This window comes from Lissotriton vulgaris, chromosome 3_2 (assembly GCF_964263255.1).
Source record: "Lissotriton vulgaris chromosome 3_2, aLisVul1.2, whole genome shotgun sequence".
NCBI lineage: Eukaryota > Metazoa > Chordata > Amphibia > Caudata > Salamandridae > Lissotriton > Lissotriton vulgaris.
Genome location: NC_141690.1, coordinates 105339533 through 105354177, shown reverse-complemented (window position 1 = coordinate 105354177; position 14645 = coordinate 105339533). Strand labels below are relative to the sequence as shown.

At 49.1% G+C, this 14645-nt stretch overlaps 1 protein-coding gene across 1 annotated transcript in view; it reads right to left on the bottom strand.

Moving 5' to 3' along the window:
- Window positions 1-14645, bottom strand: part of QDPR (quinoid dihydropteridine reductase) — a 73195-nt gene that overhangs the window by 44181 nt on the left and 14369 nt on the right. The window contains exon 4 of the mRNA XM_086964055.1: window positions 12836-12976. Coding sequence (XP_086820181.1) covers window positions 12836-12976 — 141 coding nt within the window. The remainder of the gene's footprint in view (window positions 1-12835; window positions 12977-14645) is intronic.

Here is a 14645-nt window from a genome sequence, read left to right as displayed (position 1 = left end):
TGTCAGTCTTCAAGAAATGTTCATAAAATATCGGTCTGGGATGCCAAACTGCATCATCTTCCGGACTGCAGGCAAGTCTTCAACGCCTGGCTTGCCCTGGCGGGTATACGACCAAGATACTGGACAGAATACACTCCTGAACCATCAAACCCGTGGATCTTAAAATTGGCACGTGGTAATGCCCCTCTCCCCTCCACCTCAGACGAGGCAAGGGGCTCTTCTATAAAGTCCACGACGCCTAGAATACTCTAATAGACTTTAGGAAAGAAGTTAATATTCCCCATCCCCTGAAAGTAATTTTTTGAACTGACAATCTAGATTCCTATGTACGGTGTCTGATAACCCAGGTGGAGGATGGCTGATCTTTATGAAATATTGTAGGCATTCAGGTCTGCCAGTGGGGCTCAACCAAAGCATGACATTATCCTGAACTTTCGGTACTGGCACTCTGCCCACGTACCCCACTTCTTACATGCAGCACTTAGCTGAGCTCTTTGCGCTGCAAACATCTCTGCTGGAGCACCACAATACCGAACCACTGAGCAGTCGTGCACTTTGATGGGAACGTGTATAATCTTAGCCAGCCATGCCCAAACTGTGCAAATCCTATACCTAACATACAGCATCATCCTTCAACATTAGATGTCATCCCAGCACTTACACCCACACACAGCACCATGCATACATCTTAAAACTACACAATCTGTGATGTGTGCTGAACACAGCCCTGCTCTACACACACTAAGCTGTGTTGCATCAATTTCCACAGAAGCCTGACCTTGTCCAGCCACCCCCCTGCATCTATCACGCTACACAGAGAAACACAACTGTCGATATATGCGATACAAATGCAGCAATCCCGGCCCCATCATTAGAGACAGCCATGCATGCTTTGATCAACGTCCTGCTACTAGAATGCTTTCTATAAATAATTCTGATGCGCCAATACCAATACAACATTTCACGTCTCAATCAGGACAGCACCCACCAACAAGCATTTACAATGCAATGGTCTCGGCATTTTTAAAGTTAGAGCTATTAGCATTGCTCATGACATTATTTTTATTTATGTATTTTTTTTAAACATAAATAAATGGCATTGTCATTTAAAATGCCAATAGCAGGGCAGGAGAGCAAGCACAAGCAACGAGGGGGGGCGGGGAGGGGGACAGCAAGCACGAGCAACGAGGGGGGGGCAGGACAGCAAGCACAAGCAACGAGGGGGGGCAGGACAGCAAGCACAAGCAACAAGGGGGGGCAGGACAGCAAGCACAAGCAACAAGGGGGGGCAGGACAGCAAGCACGAGCAACGGGCAGGGGAGCAAGCACAAGCAACGAGGGGGGTAGGGGAGCAAGCACAAGCAACGAGGGGGCAGGAGAGCAAGCACAAGCAACGAGGGGGGGCAGGAGAGCAAGCACGAGAAACGGGGGCAGAGGAGCAAGCACAAGCAACAAGGGGGCAGGACAGCAAGCACGAGCAACGGGCAGGGGAGCAAGCACAAGCAACGAGGGGGGTAGGGGAGCAAGCACAAGCAACGAGGGGGCAGGAGAGCAAGCACAAGCAACAAGGGGGGGGCAGGAGAGCAAGCACGAGAAACGGGGGCAGAGGAGCAAGCACAAGCAACAAGGGGGGAGGACAGCAAGCACGAGCAACGAGGGGGCAAGACAGCAAGGTGGGCAGACAGCGAGCACAAGCAACGGGGGCAGGGGAGCAAGCACAAGCAACGAGGGGGGGGACAGCAAGCATGAGCAACAAGGGGGGGCAGGACAGCAAGCACGAGCAACGGGGGCAGGACAGCAAGCACAAGCAACGGCAGGACAGCAAGGGGGGCAGGACAGCGAGCACAAGCAACGAGGGGGGGAGGACAGCAAGCACGAGCAACGAGGGGGGCAGGACAGCAAGCACAAGCAAATGGGGCAGGGGAGCAAGCACAAGCAACGAGAGGGAGAGGACAGCAAGCACGAGCAACGAGGGGAGAGGACAGCAAGCACGAGCAACGAGGGGGGCAGGACAGCAAGCACAAGGAACGGGGAGCAGGGGAGCAAGCACAAGCAACGGGGGGCAGGACTGCAAGCACAAGCAACGAGGGGGGGGACAGCAAGCACAAGTAACGGGGCAGGGGAGCAAGTAACGGGGCAGGGGAGCAAGCAACAAGGGGGGGACAGCAAGCAAGAGCAACGGGGGGGGCAGGACAGCAAGGGGGGGCAGGACAGCGAGCACAACCCCTTGCTGCTTGTGCTTGCTGTCCTGCCCCCCCTCGTTGCTTGTGCTTGCTGCCCTGCCCCACCTCGTTGCTCGTGCTTGCTGTCCTCCCCCCCTCGTTGCTTGTGCTTGCTCCCCTGCCCCCCGTTGCTTGTGCTCGCTGTCCTGCCCCCCCTTGCTGTCCTGCCATTGCTTGTGCTTGCTCCCCTGCGCCCTGTTGCTCGTGCTTGCTGTCCTGCCCCCCTCGTTGCTTGTGCTTGCTGTTCTCCCCCCCGTTGCTTGTGCTTGCTCCCCTGCCCCCACTTGCTTGTGCTCGCTGTCCTGCCCCCCCTTGCTGTCCTGCCCCCCGTTGCTCTTGTTCGCTGTCCTCCCCCCCTTGTTGCTTGTGCTTGCTCCCCTGCCCCCGTTGCTTGTGCCTGCTGTCCTGCCCCTCCTCGTTGCTCGTGCTTGCTGTCCTCCCCCCCCATTGCTTGTGCTTGCTCCCCTGCCCCCGTTGCTTGTGCTCGCTGTCCTGCCCCCCCTCTTGCTGTCATGCCGTTGCTTGTGGTCCTGCCCCCGTTGCTCGTGCTTGCTGTCCTGCCCACCCCTCGTTGCTCGTGCTTGCTGTCCTCCCCCCTCCTTGCTTGTGCTTGCTCCCCTGCCCCCCATTGCTTGTGCTCGCTGTCCTGCCCCCCCTTGCTGTCCTTCCCCCCCTTGTTGCTCGTGCTTCCGGTCCCCCCGCCCCTCGTTGCTTGTACTTGCTCCCCTGCCCCCGTTGCTTGTGCTCGCTGTCCTGCCCCCCTTGCTGTCCTGCCCCCCTCGTTGCTCATGCTTGCTGTCCTCCCCCCTCGTTGCTTGTGCTTGCTCCCCTGCCCCCCGTTGCTTGTGCTTGCTGTAATGCCCCTTTGTTGCTTGTGCTTGCTGTCCTGCCCTCCCTCATTGCTTGTGCTTGCTGTCCTGCCCCCCACCCTCGTTGCTTGTGCTTGCTGTCCTGCCCCCCACCCTCGTTGCTTGTGCTTGCTGTCCTGCCACCCCTCGTTGCTCGTGCTTGCTGTCCTCCCCCTTGTTGCTTGTGCTTTCTCCCCTGCCCCCGTTGCTTGTGCTCTCTGTCCTGCCCCCCCTTTCTGTCCGGCCCCCTCGTTGCTCGTGCTTGCTGTCCCCCCCCTCGTTGCTTGTGCTTGCTCCCCTGCCCCCGTTGCTTAACACAAACACATGTGCAGACACATCTGAAGTTAGTACCTGAAGCAATGTGATGCTGAAGACAGCACCTGCGGTGCAGCCCAGGAGCAACGTTGGGCAGAGCCAAGCGGAGGGCTGTCCTGCGGGCGATTAGCAGGAAGGAGTCTCCTTAGAAGCCGCAAGCACTGGTACTTTAACGAGTAGAGTCTGAGAGATGTGTGGCAGGCCAAACCATCCAGCTGAGGACCTGGGCCTCCACTGGAAGCTGGGTTGAGTCAGGGTGGGGCAGCAGACAACAACAACCGGACGCCTTGAAGCCTGCCACAGCCACCCCACAATGCCCTGCAGCCTTTTAAAGAAGCTGTGTTAATACTAGAATAAAACAGCAATGACTGTGAAGAGCCACTGTACATACAATTAGATTTATGTTCCTGTGCAAATTTGAATGTGGCCCGAAAATAAATCAACCGCCGCACATATTACTTAAAAGAAACAAACCTGATGAGCGTGGCAAAACAAGCAATGCTTTGGAAGGGAGAGAGGGATAGACACAGTGGCGGCTGGTGAGATTTGAAAGTGGTGGGGCGTAAAGGGTTGTCATGAGTGATGTGTGGTGAGCAAGCTTAGTTGGCAAGCTCTCCTGTCATAAGGAGGTTCGGGGGTTCTCCCCCGAGAAAATTTAGAAAAAAGAGTGGGCAAATGAAGCATTTTCAAGCAAATTTGAGAAAGCAAGAATGTTAATAAGGATGTTCTGAAAGTTTTGTTATGACAGCAATAAAGAATAAAGAGATTCCATATGATAATAACGTAGGTAGCTGCTCATTCAGAATATCCAAAGAATGACATTACTTTTCTCTAGGATATACCCACAAATACATTTGGCATATACTACTTTATTTTTAATAAGCAACAGCCTGCATCAATGCTAGTCATTGCTTTCATATACTAAAGTGCGACATCACTCACCAGTCAATGTCCTTATGTGCACAGACACATTGCACCACTGTGGGCAACAGTCGCACTGGAATTAGGATCACAGGGGACGTCCTGTAGAGGCACCACCGTAAACACAATCAATGCACAGGCCACTGGGGACTGCAACTGAAAGAACTGCTGTGGACACCACCAGCCCTGACATTACCTGGGAATTCCACACCACTCAAGCCCACACTGGGCACAAGTAGCACTTAGATCACTGGGTACAACCAGCCGCGGTCTGCGGATAACACTAGCCCTTGTACACAGTGGTCAACGTTAGAGCAGAGACCACCATCAGACACCCACCAATAGAACAACTGTGCACAGCACTAGCTCTGACATAACCTGTGAATCCCCCAAATCACCACTATGGATACCACTGGCACAGATGTGGTCAGCTCTCAACAGCACTACGGTGATATTAATCACTAGACCCAAGAACACTGGTGATGGCTCTACCAAAATGATCACACACCCTTCCAACCACCCTCCTTGCCCTGGACCATCAGCTGCTGTGGATGTAGGGTCCAGTGATCCAAGTCCAAATGCAGCTGTGGGGAATGGGGCAGTGTGGAAATGGTAGCCCTGCATCCCCCTAGCCACTTAATTAAGTGGTCTGCTTTATAGTAGAGTAGGTAGCATGTCACAAGTCACTCACTATGCAGGGAGCAGTCAAGCTGTGCACAGGGAAGCAGTACATGGATGGTGCAGTCTATAGTGGGGTGCCTCAGGGGAGGAAGGGGGCAGGCCAGGGGAAGCGTAGTGTGTAGTGGTGAAGTGTGTAGCACAGCAGCATGAAGTAGAACCGTGTGCAGCGAGATGCAGTAGTGTTGATGGAGAGTGCAGCAGAGCCGGTCACAATGAGCAAAAATACCTCTGAACTTTTCACGTCGTAATTAGGTGAACACTAAGTTTCATTACTTTTCGATCACTGCCGTGCCGTTCCTTACCTTGCAGCCTGGCCTCAGATTCTTACTCCACTCCTCGGTCCACTCAGCGTCACCCTCAAGTCAAAAGACAGCAACCCCTCGAGAAATGTGGGGTGCAAAACGCACAAGAAACCCTTTTTTACTTGTGTGCCTTCAGCTGTATCACAACGCATCTCCAGCACCGTTAAAATTTATGAGAGGGGTGGTTCGCTGCAAAAGAATGATAGGTCACCTCCAGACACCGCCACCTGGGACTCTGTCGCTACACTGCACAAGCACAAAACCCGATCCAGAGCGCGTGTGAGAAATGCAAACAATGCCATCATCATCTACCAATCTATGCATTTCAGGGCTTTCACAATGAAAATAATGCATTTCTCTGTTAAATGTAAACAGACATCGAGCAGGTGGAAATAGCCAGAACTTTTGTCTACCTCACGTTTTACACCGATTACAATTAGAGCACTCAATGCACGTCATGGGTAATATTGGGTTAAATGAACACCATCGTTTTTGGCAAATAATCTGAATGTCAAGCATCACCACTGCCACGTTCTAACTGACCCGCTATCTCTCCCCCTCACTACCCATCTGAAATTACGGGAAACTGTAATCATTTCACAATAGCCACCACGCACCACCAGTGTAACTTTCTGGCAGTTACACCCCGGTATCTGTTAAAGAACTTATGAAAACCAATGCGCCTCTCAGACATAAGGCTTAAAGTTCGTTTTTGTCACTCAGAATATGTGGCGACAAATAAAGCAATCATAGGTGGTCATAGAAACTGAAAAATGTACACAAGCATTCTTTAAACGCATATATATATGCAGAAGATGCCGGACACCAGTTTTTTCGACTACAGTGTCATACCATGCTATTTTTCCCCCCATAAATGCACAAGCTAAATGAGCAATCGCGGCGGGCATTACGGGCGGGTGGGGGTGGATGGGCAAATCACGGCGCAGAGGGGGGTTAGGGGGGAGGCGGGAGGGTTTTAAGGGAAAGAAAAATATTAAAAGTAAAACTTACAGTCCCGAGGCTCCCGCCGTCCTGGTTTTGAATTCCTCTGCAGTGCTGCTGTTCTCGTCATCAGGAAGGCTGCAGCCAGTAACGTCCCGACAGCGTAGAAATGGCCAATCACCCCGACGACATGGCTGGATATAGCCATATGGTGATTGGCCCCCTCGGCAGAGCAATCAACACCCACGCGCGGCACCATCCTGCTGGAGCAGCCAATCCTGGCGCAGGGTTAACAGCAATACTGCGCCAGGATTGGACCACGAGCAGGACACTATCTGCCCATTATGAGACCGGGGCCCCGGGTCCCTGCCTGACAGTGCCTGTGTCTCGAGTGCTGTAGAGGGGGGGGGGGAGGGAAGGTCTACCACTGTGCGCATGCGCGGGCCAGGTGTAATTTTGACTACTCCTGGTTTCCACATGCTCATTGCGCAGTCTACTAGTACTCCGATATTCTGCTCTGCCTGTCACTCTCTGCACAGCCCCGCCCCCACAGCCCACTTCCTTAAACAATGCCCCGTGCCCGATTCTGTCATTCTTGTCCCGGGGCCGGTAGCGCGCAGTGCGCTCAGAATCATTTTTAATCACACACTGTATTTGAATTTGAAAACCCTTTAAATGCATGTGTTGGCAGACAGTGCGGTCGTCCATGGCTAGTGGGGCAACGCCCCAACGCCCCCAATGGACGAACCGCCACTGGATAGACACAGGGGGAGGATGGGTCAAGCGAGGGCATGGGGATGGAACAGGATCGGGAAAGCTAAACTGGGTGGGGCAGCCATTGTGGCATTGGACTACAATAAAAGTCCCTGAAATTGGTTGGGTGAAAAGTACGCATGTTGCAGACCTGAGCCAGCAGAGCACAAGACGGACCAGACTATGGCTTGTGTGCTCAGGGGGTCAGTTTGGGGCATTATGTGCACCTGGCATTTTCCACTGTGCCATTTGCATGGATGCATATGGCAGATATCTTGAGATGCTTTTTGTCATGCTTTATGGAGAACGATCAATATCGGTGTACCCTGCATGTGCACAGCAGCATTCATGAAATGGTTTTTCAAATAGGATGGGGAAACACTCTAAGATGGTCACTGTTTGAAGAGAACAAGGAGAGGGAGACTCGATAGAAAATATTCCCCAAGCACTGCAATGTAAAGGCCTGCCGTCAGGATAAGAATGATTCAGCTCATTCAAAGAAAGTACAGGGAGACAGAAATGCTCTTCGGGGAAGAACACATACAAGAATAGGGAAGAATGACATCGAATCAGGCAGAGGGGAACTGGGACAGACAAGAAAGCAGTCGAATCACGAGCGAGGGGCCGGCCCAAAGCCCAATCCAAGGATACTTAATACAATTGGTCTGTTCCGAACAGACAGCTAAAAAGATACCGAAAACAAATCAGATTTCTGTAACGCTGTGGATATCATGTAGTGCTGCAAGGCCCACTTTTCCAGACTGAAATCACACCCAGTAGTTTGCCTTTTCCAGAGACATTCTGGGATCTTTAACCAACCTGACCAAACCGAACAGGCAAATTTGTGGGCTCACTTGATCAGATCAGAACATGGGCAGGTTGCCCAGATTTTGACCCTGAGGCAGAAAAGTCTCTTTTTCTCTGATAAAAACTGGAATATAAACCTTACCATCGTTGCTGTTAACCCACCCACGAAAAAACTGAATAAGAAACGGTGCCTCCAGTGCCATGTATTAACACATTAAAACATAAGGCTCGACATTGTGGGCATCCTGTCCTGTTTCCCCTATGCCAAAACGCTTGCCTTGTGAAGTTGCCAACTAATCATTGGAACCCGGAATGATGTAAAAAGCAAAACACAGCAACCTTAATATTACTACACCGTAGCAGTGATCACTTCTTGAAAAATGCAACATAAAATGAAAATAAAAAGCTACACATTTCGCTTTATTATGGCATATGGATATTACTGTTTGTCCAACAAAGTTACAACTGGGCACTATGAAAACGATTTCAAGTTTTTCTAACTCACGTGAAATATTCTAATCTATACCCGTCGCCAGTCGCACGGTTGGGTAATTGTTTCCAGACAGTTCTCGGATCATAAAAGGCTGCTCAGAGCAACCACATGTGGACGATATCAAAGGCGGCCGAGTGGACTTAGCAGCGTCAGCTGAAAAGGCTTTCACATGTTGGAGCCAAAGGTCGCGGATAGATCTAAAACTCCGCTGTGAGCGATCGACATCAGAACAAAACCAGGTCTACTGCACATAATAAGATCTGCTTAGTCACGTAGTGGTACCATCCACCCCACCCTGCCCCCACCACTCTCTCCCAATCACTCTGCCACCCCCTCCCCTCTACTAGCACAGAGAAGCATGCCATAAACACAAAACCCCTACGATGAACACATTTTCTTGAATTGTTTTAATTAATGCTCATTAGCCCGTTGGACATCGTTTAGAGGAAAAAGTAGGATAATTTTTTTGTTTGTATACGTTTCTAAAATCTACATAGCTGGGTAAAACTGACTTGTATACAATATGTCATTTAACCTCGTAATGTTTAAGGCCCAAAGCACCATCCCGTGTGAGGTCTAGCCTCTATGTAATAAGAGCATACTACACTAAAGAGTTTGCGTCTGTTCATAAAGTTGTCTGAAACTGTGTCTTTCTTCTGAATTTGCATGTTAAGCCTGCACACAGAAGTCCTCAATCACATAGCTTGTTGCACACCTTAGTGATATTTATCTGTGCAAATTTCATCATTACATGTGCAAATTCCGGTTTGTGATTCACACAAAAACTCAATAGGCATTCGTAAATTTGTTTACTCGCACTTAGGGGCCCATTAGGATGTCGGGCGGATTGTCCCCGCCAGGCTGGCGCTAGCCACCGCCGGCCTGGCAGGGGCAATCCGCCCGACATCCGCAACTGAATTCCCCCCGCCATATTAGTATGGCGGGGGGACCGCGGCGGACGGAAAGACAGTCCGCCGCTTTTCGGCCCTGGTCGCCTTGCGGCCGGGGCCGGAAAGGATTAATATGGCGGCGGTGTCTAATAGACACCGCCAACCATATTAGTATGGGCCAAAAGAGATGCCTTTCTGTGGTGGCGATGTCGCCACGGAAAGGCATGCGGTCTTCACCCTGGGGACCCCCTGCGGGCCCCCAGAGTGAAGGAGGGGTGGGGGGTGCACACGGGGGGTACCTGTGGTAGCCCCCAGCAGTTGCATACACGAAGCAGCAGGCACCGCACAGTGCCTGCCACTTCGTGTATGCAAATGCATGCATACATTTTTAACATTGTGGCGGGCGGTGCAGTGAGCACCGCCCGCCACAATGTTAAAAATGAGTGATGCGCCCGCCACTGTGGCGGGCGCATCCTAATGCATACATCGGGACCCCAGCCCTTAAGGCGGGCGGTCCCTTTTACCGATGGGATGGCGGGCGGACAAAGTCCACCCGCCATCCTAATGGGGGCCATAGTGTTACTAGTATGCTCTATATGTAAATGTAAACCGCCTCACAGAAGCAGGCTGTGGGAGATCTAGGGTGGGAACCAGAAAAAAGTGGTTGAGGTATCAAAAACCTGCAATTTTGTGGGAATTTGAAAACCTTTTGGTACCAATTTCACATTCCGAAAACGGCTGCAGATTTACTCATGTCATAGGCAGGAGAGATTCTGTTTTCCGGGTGCAGGAAAGAGGACACCCCAAAATTGGTGGATCTGTAGGGTGGGGGAAAAGCAGTCTCTAAAAGGAAAAATATTTACCCAATGAAACAAAAAAAAACATTTTTTATGTATGTATTTCGAAATACACACCTATACCTTCCTATACAAATGCGAAAAGGTTTACATGTCTGTACTTCTAGGAAGCCCTGAAAAATAAAACTGAATTGGGCCCATAATTACACACATACCACAAACATTGGGTATCAATTTTAATTTCAAATCTTTTTATTTGCACATGCTCTAAATATCTCAAGCCTGATTCACCGAACAAGAACTGAACATAGGCTACGCCCACATTCCAATTGTAAGTGGTCACACAGTGATGAAAAGAGATATTTCAAATGATAACAGTTCAATTAACATAAACTCTCAGGCTGCCCTCAATCTGGAATCCGGGAGTTTCCGGGAAATAGGAAATCTAGAGCAAGGACAACAGGAACCCCAACAGTCACTTGTCTAAAAACAACTTCAGGTTGTACCCCAAAGAGGACAGGGACACTTGAGGTCTGGAAATCAGCTTTCTCGCAGTTAACAGCTTGTAGAAGAGAAGGTATGACTCTGCAGTCATATTTAAGCCCCTCACTTTGCAGACACCCTGCAGGAAGGGCTGTGAAGGCACCTCATGAGGCAAGATGTAGGTTTTCCTTTTGTGGTACATCGGAAGCTTGACAGGGTGGCTGATTATTTCCTCTACCATTTTACCCTGGCAGGAGTTTTTGGTTGGGAATCTAAGGGCCTCATCTAAGAGCAGGTAAAGTGCCTCCCTGTTCTTCGAAACTCCTTTTCCAACACTGCAGATACAATTCCCTGAACTTCTAAACAATCCTGTTAAGGTATGAAGTCCCACAACACAGATCTGAGACCCAAAGTCCTTCCAGTTGTGTTTCCTAGTGGATCACCCAGTTCAGAAAGTTAACTATAACTCTCAGTGTGATCTCTGTGTCAATACAAGCAAGCTCCAAAGAATTAACCTACAGCTCCTCTTTACAAAATCTGCTCTATGGAGATAACCCTAGTTGTTAAGAAATTCATCTTCACTTCTACCATTTTAAACACACCTGCTGTATCACTAGTTTGAGCAAGGTGGTCTGTATTTAGAGAGTTCAAGGATCCCAACACTAATCGCTCAACCTTGGTTTCTTCTTTCTCATGCACAACGATCGTATCTCGGGGAAGAGCTCTCTAGGGATGGAGGAACGTGGCTTAACCCAACACACTTTTTACTGCACTTTTTGGACATTATGCACTATCCATAGTCACCCAGCTGTGTAGAAAGATAGGATGATGATGATGATCTTCAACTCAGGATATCAGAATTCCTGCGAACGCTGGTAGGTCATCCTGGAGCAGTGATTTCTCTCTTCAGCCACAAATCCTTCATAATGTTAGAGCCATCAGGCGCGATGTCACACAGCCGTCAGCCCAATTCCATCTTCCTTCATTCCCTCTAGTGAGCAGCCTGTCTTTCAGGGATCAGAAACGGTCACTGCGGCTCTAATAACGCTGCAAACTCCATAACTCATCCCCACATCATCTACTCAGCCTCCGTCCCTCGTACTAGGCAATGTCAACTTCAAGCGACACACATGTCTGTTTGCCGCCAAGAATCCTCCTTTGAATGCATGAGAAAGAGCTAACACATAATTTATTTAAAACTACTGACAGATTTGATGCAGTTCAGAATACATCAAAATCAAACAAGCTTGAGCTAGTAAGGGAGTGTAGTCCGTCACCTCTGCATACCTTGTAGCCAATGGGGAAGAAGGAGAGTCAAGCAGCAGAGCGGCAGCCTTCCCTGCATGAATGAGAAAACTGCATAAACCACGTGGTGATAAACCACGACTATCATATAAAATAATTTAGTATTTCTGGACTGGCATCTTAGAAATCAAAATAGTCCTTTTGAAGAAATAAAAACCTTCTAAGGGATTCACTGATACACCTGGTCCTTAAACCAACAAAGCAGAGATTGGCACGGAAGCCAAGCCCACATGAGGGAGACGGAGTCATACATTACCATCAGGCCACTGTAGGAGACAGTCTAAAGAAGTACAGAGAACAGGGGCCTTATATATGCATTTGTTACATAGTAAGCATAAAACCAAGGATAGGTCCTGGCACATACAAGCATAGTTATGGACTAATATGGGTATACAAAATTTGCTTGCTCAACAAAGTGGGAGGGGAGACTAAACTGAACACATCAGTAAGAATAGCCTGACAGTTCTACACTAGGAGCAGGTGCATTCTACCAGCTAGGCCTTTCTGAGTATGTGCAAGGCTCTGGAAGAGGGAGAAAGTACATGGCGAGCACATGGCTAACTAAAATGGCTGCCAAGAACAAAATGGCTTTTAACTCATGCTAACAGCGATTCCTGCAATCTTTAACACTTTCTGACTTCACATTTACTGCTACAGCGAGGAGCCTGCACCCATATGGCGAGACAGAAAAGAAGTGCAAACTGCAACCTTGTTCAGACATGGACACCTTGGATTAGAGCGCAGGAGCAAATGAATGTTACCTTTAGTACAAGCAGGATTTAAAAGAAGAGTCCGAAATACCACAGAGATGAATTCCTGATAAGGCGCCAGAAGGTAAAAATGCACAAGGAGAAATGTGTAAGGACTCAAAGGCTGGTTGTGTAGGTAATAGGATGCTTTGGTTACATCTAATGAGAAGCCACAAGTCACTGAGGAAGCTAACTAGCAATTTTACCTTGTGATAAACTGCAATTGCAAATTCGAATTTCACCAAAACAGATGATAAATAGGTCTTAAATGAAAGGCAACATGTGCAAAGTCCCTAAACAACTTAAACTCTCTCTCTACCGGGGTACCTGGGGTTCCTGCTAATCCAGCGTTTGCTCCTGCCAGAGTCAGCAAGCCTCCTTCTTTCAGATGTTTTGTGGCCAGGTGACTGGAGATTGCTGACGTCCATACACTCTGTTTCCACATCAGGTCACAGTTCTTGTAAAAGGCTGTCAATAAATAGGTCATGTATTAGATAGTGCCCACATTTTAACAATGCAAAACTCTTTCCTGGGTTCCGAAACAGAACAACATAATGAAGTAAAAAGAGAACTTCCATGCATAGGTTTGGAGCTCTTTGTACACTAAAAATACTCAGACATTATATCCTGTTATATTGCAATTAACGCTAACTGTGATACACTGCACACAAGCACCCTATTTTGCCTACTTATAGATGCATACAGAGTTTTCACATGGGCAGCTTTCATCTTCTGGGGACATTTTATTGATCTTGCAGCTGGATTGAGGCACTGAGTCAAAAATAGCTAATCAGAGAGCATTATAAATATTTCTATATTTATCAGTCACATTTAAAGCATCACAGGGCACTGAAGAGGTGTGAATTATATTACAGATCAAAGAAGTTCCTGATACCCCCTGCAAAATTGATCACCAAGATCGTACCAACCACCCGTAAAATAAAGTCCGTTTTTTAGTCCACTTTACCTTTCATATTTTTTTTTACTTTTTTATTGATTTTCAACAACAACAAAAAAGAACACATCAGGCTTTCAGCACTACAATACAATTCTCCGTTATCTGACCCCACGTATCTTATTATCTGCTCGACACGGTCAGTGGCCCCATGTTCAGAGTTAGTTGCTGTCACATATTAACGATTGCCTTCTTCTCAATAGAGGATTGTCCTGCTTCTATGACATGTTCAATTCTGAAAAGCTGAAGCCCATCTAAACCCTACTCCCTCCCCACCCCTTTCGTACCACCGGTGTGCCCTACCTACTAACAGCCCAGAAGTGTAGGAACATCTATCTCCTTGGTCATAATGCCTCCAGTAACAGCAACACAATACAGGTGGACTCACCACTAGCTAAGTCCAATTAGTGTACCACAGGGTATGTACATTATCATTTTACCACTTTCGCAAGATTGGCAAGCTTGCTGGTGTGTCCAAGGTCAAACCAACCTCTGAATCCGTCTCAGGCACCTGTAATGCTACCACCAGCACTTCCCACGCCTCGCTGCCTCCAGTGTTTTTAGGTCGAGGACTGTCGCACTGCGTAGCAGTGGGCGGAGCCCGAGATTTTAGGTTTCTTAGAGGGGGCTTGGAACCCGCCCCTCATCTCCATTGGCTGGCTTCCTAAACCGAGGGCAGCCATTGGAGGAGAGGTGCCTCACTCGGTTCAAGCCCCGTCTTTTTCGGATTCGGGGGCATGCTTTTTAGGTTATCTGTGACGTCATGAGTCACTCAAACCTAAAAAACACACCCCCGAATAGCAAAATGACCGTGTGTTTCTCCGAGGCATTTCTGCCTCGCCTCGGAGAAACGTGGTCGTGTTCATGGCGTGGTCGATAGGGAGATCTGCACCAGCATCATCGGGGAGACAACGATCCCCTTCTCCCATACTCTCCTCTCCTCATGGAAGGACAATTAATAAATTGAAGGCCGATTGAAGCACCGCCACTATTGGAACCCACCTTGACGGTATCCTGGTACTGCTTGTTTTGCATGCTGCACTTTTAAAAGGCAGTTTTTACAGCAGAAACTCGATAGCCCTAAACTGAGCACGGAGGCCCCATGCAGGAACAAGGCTCTGTGTGACAAAACAAATGAAAGTCGCCGAGCAGGGGACCGCCAAGAGTGGCGTCTGCTGCATA